The sequence below is a fragment of the Meriones unguiculatus genome, chromosome 7 (assembly GCF_030254825.1).
Source record: "Meriones unguiculatus strain TT.TT164.6M chromosome 7, Bangor_MerUng_6.1, whole genome shotgun sequence".
In the NCBI taxonomy this organism is placed as follows: Eukaryota; Metazoa; Chordata; class Mammalia; order Rodentia; family Muridae; genus Meriones; species Meriones unguiculatus.
This window is the reverse complement of record NC_083355.1, coordinates 46051608-46058665: the sequence shown is the minus strand read 5'-3', so window position 1 is coordinate 46058665 and position 7058 is coordinate 46051608. Positions and strand designations below refer to the sequence as shown.

The following is a 7058-nucleotide window of genomic DNA, read 5'->3' as shown; positions in this document are numbered from 1 at the left end:
TTAATATGTGATCATTTGTTTGACTCAATTATTGTAGGTATATATCTAGCCATGTGATAATTCTACACTAAAATGGGTTTTACATTTTTAATTTTTATCTTATTTTAAAGTGAAAGCTATTTTTGGTTTTACTAGTCTAAAAGGTAGTTGTACCCTTGTGGCATTTTCATTTATACTTTGTTAACCATCTGCTCAATGCCTTCTCAATGTTTCTCACAAGTCATTTTTTTATATTTCTGTCATCTACACACATATTCATGTAATACAAATGAATAAAAATTATTAATGGAGCTGCAGAGATGGTTCTGTGATTAAGAGTACTTGCTGCTCTTGCAGAGGATCAGGATTCCTTTCCCAGAACTTATAGGGCAGTTCACAATCATTTGTAATTCCAATTCCAGGACATCCAACACACTTTTTAGCTTCTGTAGCTACCAGGCTTCCATGAGTAGCAGTATTTACATGTGTATAGGCAGAAAATTTATGCCACATGAAAATTATTTTTTTTTCAAACACATCGATGGGTTGAGAGTTCATGGGTATTTCTTCTCTGTCATGTCTGGAAGACACTGTCTTGCAGCAAGATACAGTTTTCCTGGTTGTTGTTGTTTTTTCCTCCTTTCCAAGGGGATACCCTAGCCTTGGCTGTAGTGGCTGCACTGAAGATGCAGCTACTGAGACTGGACATGGCAAATCACATGCTCTCTGCACTTTGGCAGTTGTGAAGACCTGTAATATTTTTATGTGTTGCCAAAATGTTTCTTTTTAATATAATTTTTATTTATTAAATCTTATTCACTTTGTATCTCAGCTGTAGGCTCACCCTTGTCCCCTTCCAAACCTGCCCTCACTCCCTTATCTCCTCCCATGCCCCTTTCATAGTCCACTTAGAGTGGAGGATCTCCTCACCTTCTCTATGACCCTATCCAGTCAGGTCTCATCAGGACTGTCTTTCATAGGCTTCCTCTGTGGCCTGGTCAGGCTGTTCCCCACTCAGGGGAATGTGATCAAAGAGCCATCCACTGAGTTCATGTCAGCCCCTGCTTCACTTATTAGGGAGCCCATTTGGAGACTGAGCTGCCACGTGCTACCTCTGTGCAGGGGCTTAAGATCATCTCCATGAATGGTCCTTGGTTGGAGTATCAAGTCTCAGAAAATACCTCTGGGCCCAGCTTTTTTTTTGTTTCGTTTTTTTGTTTTGTTTTTTCATTTTATTGCTCTCCTTGTGGAGCTCCAGACCCTTCCAGGACTTTCTATCATCCCCCTTTTTCCTAAGATTCCCTGCATTCTGCCCAAAGTTTGGCTATGAGTCTCAGTCATCTGCTCTAATACCCTGCTGTCTAGAGTCAGAGGCTCTATATGGTAGGCTCCTGTCTTCTTCCTTATTTTCACTTTCTTCTGATGTCTTTCCCATTTGCCTTTCTGAATGAATACTGAGCATCTTACTCAGAGTCCTCCTTCTTGCTTAGCTCCTTTAGGTGTAAAAATTTTAGTATGATTATCCTATATTATGTGTAATATTAACTTATAAGTGAGCATATACTATGTGTGTCTTTCTGCTTCTGGGATACCTCATTCAGGATGATCTTTTCTCGTTCCAACGATTTGCCTGCCAATTTCCTGATTTCCTTGTGTTTAATTGCTGAGTAGCATTCCATCGTATAAATGTACCACAATTTCTGTATTCATTCCTCAATTGAGGGACATCTAGGTTGTTTCCAGATTCTGGCCATTAGGAATACTGCTGCTATGAACATGGTTGAGGAAATGTTCTTGTTGTATACTTGAGCATCTTTTCGATACACGCCTAGGAGTGGTATAGCTGGATCTTGAGGTAACACTATTCCTAATTGTCTGAGAAAGCACCAAATTGATTTCCAAAGTGCTTGTACAAATTTACATTCCCACCAGCAATGGAGGAGGGATCCCCTTTCTCCACATCCTCTCCAGCATGTATTGTCACTTGAGTCTTTGATCTCAGCCATTCTGATGGGTGTAAGGTAAAATCTCAGGGTCGTTTTGACTTGCAGTTCCCTGATGAGTAAGGACATTGAGCATTTATTTCTTTTTTGTTCCTTGCATTGTTGATCATTAATTTATTTTTATATTAATTACAGTTTATTCACTTTGTATTCCAGCTGAAGCCCCCTCTCTCATCCCCTCCCAATCCTGCCCTCCAACCTTCATCTCCTCCCATGACCTTCCTTCAGTCCACAGATAGGGGAGATCTTTCTCCCCTTCAAACTGACCCTAGCCTATCAGGTCTCACCAGGACTGGCCGCACTCCATTTAGGAAGAGGTGATCAGAGAGCCAGCCACTGATTTCATGTCAAAGACAGTCCCCTTACTATGGAAACCACTTGTAAACTAGGCTGCCATGGGCTACATCTGAGCAAGGGGTCTAGGTTATCTACATGCATGGTCCTTGGTTGGAGTATTGGTCTTTGCAAAGACTCCTGAGCCCAGACCTTTTGGTTCTGTTGCTCTCCTTGTGCAGACCTCAGGACACATAGTCCTCAGGACTCTGCTTCTCCAAGGCACACCCATCATGGTTGTGCCAACCAGTGGGCCACATTCCATGAGATCTAAAGTTACTCCTCCTGCATGGACCTTGAAAAAAACAGTGCAGTGGAAACTTCCTGGACTCTATGAGTGTCACCCTAGTGAGGATCCCTTCTAAAGGGAGATAGAGAGTCTGATGTGACCATCTTCTCTAGCAAGGCAAGGATCCCAGTGTTGGGATTTTCTTACATTGGGTTGAGCAGTTGGTCTAGGAGTTCCTGTTGACATCCCTAAATAGCCCAGGCTGATGCTAGGACATTGGTTAGCTCTCTGATAACTGACAGTGGGCCACCATTGCCAAGGACAGCATCCACACATGTCACTGAACACCAGTGTTGAATTGGTGTGGGCTTGGAGCCTTTACCCCTACATTCTAGTCTGTGATTCAGGAAGTTCCTCCACTGTGGTTCTGCCATTCAATGGTGTGCTGGAGCTACCTTGCATGGAGTCAGGAGGAAGCATGCTTCTCCCTGGAGCGTCCAACACCTCTGGGCTCCGGGCTGAGAGGGATGGTATGGATCCATGCTTTGTTATTTTCATTCCAGCAGGGGTGTGGGAGAAGAAGATCCTCTCTGCAGCAAAACTTTACAGCTCTCTGATAATCATGCAAGAGAGAAAGACCCTCTCTGCACTACAGCGTCGTGTCACAGCTCTTGTATGTGGGCTGCCGGTACCAGGCCTGGTGACAGTGGTCACACCTGACTCAGGCAAACAAGGCAGCTGCTTCAGGAGGAGCCAGCAGCCCAGTGCTGCAGATGAGCACTGAGGTAGGCAGCACGGAAGGTGGTAGCTGGCCCCAACACGCTGCAGGTGCTAGCTGCCTCAGTGAGCTTTGAAGGCAGCTATTGAGGTGGCTGCAGTGCCTGCTGCAGTGGTCCAGAGCATGAGCGGCAAGAGAGTCTGGGGGTCCAGCAATGAATTCTTGGGGAGAAAGGGAGCCCTATCTTCACTAGATTTTACAGTTCTATAGAAACAGCCAGTCTCAGATGATCTCTGGTGAAAGAGATGGTGTGTGTTTATTCCATGCAAACAGGAACGTTTTGGGCAGTGGAGAGGGGTTTGGGGATGAGTATCTCCCATTGGTGTAGGCTGCCATGCTGGTGATGGCTCTGCTTACATCCAGGTGCCTGCTATGTAACTGACCTCCAGTGACCACCTGGTTGATGGTTAGGTTTACATGCTCCAAGGCAGGCATGGACAACAGAGAGGGACCTGTCCCGTTCCTGCCAGTCTCAGAATGAGGTTTTTGTTTGTTTGTTTGTTTTTTGTTTTTTGTGTTTTTTTACTATTAATTACACTTTATTCATTTTGTATTCCTCCATAAGCCCCTCCCTCCTCCCCAATCCCACCCTCTCTCCCCCTTCTTCATGCATGCCCCTCCCCAAGTCCACTGATAGGAGAGGTTCTCTTCTCCTTCCTTCTGATCTTAGTCTATCAGATCATATCAGGAGTGGCTGCATTGTCATCTTCTGTGGCCTGGTAAGGCTGCTCTCCCCTCAGAGGGAGGTGAGCAAAGAGCAGGCCAATCAGATTATGTCAGAGGAAGTCCCTCTTCCCATTACTATCTAACCCACTTGGAGACTGAACTGTCTTGTGCTACATCTGTGCAGGTGTTCTAGGTTATCTCCATGAATAGTCCTTGGAGTATGAGTCTCTGGGAAGTTTCCTGTGTTCAAGTTTTCTGGTTCTGTTGCTCTCCTTGTGGGGTTCCCGTCCTCTCCAGCTCTTTCTATTTCCCACTTCTTACATAAGATTCACTGCACTCTGCCCAAGAGTTGGCCATAAGTCTCAGCGTCTGCTTTGATTGTCTGCAGGGCAGAGGCTTTCAGAGAGGTTTTATATCTCAAGTTTGAGATTTCCAGGGATTGAACACACTCCCCCTCTCCAGTTCCCTGCCCCTTCCTCTGGTGGCATGGTACACATGCTCACACTCTGCAGGCTTCAGAAAGAGAATCCTGGACACCTGCCCAGCCACAACACCCTCCACCTGATCTGTCCTGCTCGCAAGATGTGCTGCGTCAACAGTGGTTCAGAACTGTGGGAGTGGCCAGGTACTGTTGGCTTTCACTTGAGGCCTGTTCACAATAGGGAGTCCATGCTCTACACTGCTGATGGCCAGGAATCGGGGATTAGAGCCCCTGATTGTGGTGGGTAGACCCAACCGCAATGGGCAAAATAAGTCAATGATTCCTGATGATATTCTGGTATAATCAATAATTGGTGCCTTGACTAGTAATCATTAGACAGGAATCATGGGCAGTTGACTGCAGTGCTTACAGAAACTGAGACAGATATTACAGGGAAGGGGGAGAGTCTATATTGAAAGTCTCCGTAAGTCTCTCCCCTCAGAGATGAGGGAAATAGAAAGAAAATGGGGTGGAAAGATTGTAGTAATCAGACATGATGGAGGACACCAGGAGAATGTGACCCAATGAATCAAGTAATCAGGGCTCACATGGCTCAAGCAGGCTAAAATAGAAAGCCCAGGGCCTTCTGAGGTCTGCACCAGGTCCTCTGAGTTTATGTTAGGGCTGTTAGCTTGTTTGAATGTGTTTATTTATGTTTGAGAGAGAGAAAGGGAAGGGGAAGGGGGAGGGAGAAGGAAAGAGAGAGGAAGGGAGAGAGGGAGAGTGAGGGAGAGAAGAGAGAGGGACAGAGAGAGGGAGGGAGAGCGAAGTCTATATTTTGACTTTTGTTTTGCTTTTGAGAAGCATTTCCTCATACAGAGTTGCTTTGTTCAGCCTCAATATGAGGGTTTCCAACTTGTCTTACTGCATCTCGTTTTCTCCTGTCTGGCTGTCATCTCTTGGCGGCCTGCTCCTTTCTGGAGGAAAGAGAGAGGGAGTGAATATCGTGAAGAGGGCAGCTTGGGGACCTAGGAAAGAATCTATTTTCTATAAAAAGAATGTAAGGAAAGTATATGTGATACAGTGTGGGCTGTCACCTAATGCTCTTCCAGAATCACCGAAGCAAGACAGAGGACGGCAATACTGGGTCTCTAAGGTCACCTTCCTTAACTGAGCGGCTTTATAACCCCCCTTTTGGAAATAGAAACATTATGTAGTAGGTTCTTGTATTCCATTGTAGGACTACATTTTGTAATTTAATATCATTCTATTTACTAGATAAATTTAAGTAAATCTCCCAGTTTTGACATTATAAAGAGATTTTCTTCTTGCAAAGGACTCTCATCAGGGCCTCTTTCATGTCTCTGTTCCTCAGGCTGTAGATGAAGGGGTTCAGCATGGGAGTCACCACAGTGTACATCATGGCCATGGCAGTCTCCTTCACAGTAGAGTTATTACCTGATGGACATAAGTAGATACCAATGACTGTCCCATAGAACAGTGACACCACAGACAGGTGGGAGCCACAGGTGGAGAAGACCTTGTGAATAACCTTTGTAGAAGAAACCCTTAAGATGGAAGAGACAATTTGAATATAGGACAAAATGATGAGTAAGAATGGGATGACACTAACAAGCCCTCCCGAGATAAATATCATCAATTCATTAATATAAATGTCAGAGCAGGCCAACTTGAGCAGGGCAGATATGTCACAGAAAAAATGGGGGATCACGTTGTCCTCACAAAATGACAATCTAGCCAAGAGTAGGGTGTGCAACATGGAATTCAGTGAGGCAAGTACCCAGGACAGCAGTACCAGACAAACGCAGAGATTGGGGCTCATGATGCTGGAGTATTGAAGAGGTAAGCAAATGGCTACATAACGGTCATAGGCCATGACCAGAAGAAAAAATACCTCCAGACCTCCAAAAACCATAAAAAAGTACATTTGTGTCAGACAACCCACGTAAGTAATGGATGGAACTTGGCTCTGCATGTTCTGCAGCAACTTGGGCATTGTGACGGAGGAAAAGCAGAGGTCAGAGAAGGACAAGTTGCTGAGAAACAAGTACATGGGTGTGTGAAGATGGGAGTTCAGTAGAATGAGGATGATGATGATGAGGTTCCCCAGAACAGTGGTGAGGTATATGGCCAGGAACAGGGCATAAAACAGGTTCTGGTGTTTTGGGGAGATGCGGAGTCCCAGAAGGAGGAACTGTGAGATGATAGTTTGGTTGTTCATCGTCATTTTTCCTCTCCAGTATCCTTAAATTCAAAATAAAATGAACATATATATATATATATATATATATATATATATGAAATGTATTCTACAATAACCAGGTCTAGCAGTCAATCACAATACTTATAATCACAAATTCAAAATATCTGCAACCATTATAATCATTCATGATTTTTATCAACTTCTCTTTAGCTTACCATCTCCCTCCCTTTTCCTAGACAGTTTTATCTATGCCTTTTCTAAGACACAAGAAAAGGTGTCTAAGGGTGTTGCTACCTTCAGCTCCCTGCTCTTTCCTGAGTGACTACTTTTTGTTCATTTGAATTTTCTTTATTTTATTTTGCAATTTGCTATTTTTGAAGACTTTGCATAAACTATATTATCATTCAAGAAAAACATCATTCAGT

General features: G+C 44.2%; 1 protein-coding gene across 1 annotated transcript; it reads right to left on the bottom strand.

Moving 5' to 3' along the window:
* Window positions 1–5718: 5718 nt before the first annotated feature.
* Window positions 5719–6657, bottom strand: LOC110539948 (olfactory receptor 1468-like). Its single transcript, XM_060388421.1, has one exon. The coding sequence runs from the start codon at window positions 6655–6657 to the stop codon at window positions 5719–5721; it is 939 nt and encodes a 312-aa protein (XP_060244404.1).
* Window positions 6658–7058: the final 401 nt, after the last annotated feature.

Bases quoted from the DNA above. Each gene is read 5' to 3' on its own strand.
- LOC110539948 (XM_060388421.1), bottom strand. From the start codon at position 6,657: ATGACGATGAACAACCAAACTATCATCTCACAGTTCCTCCTTCTGGGA.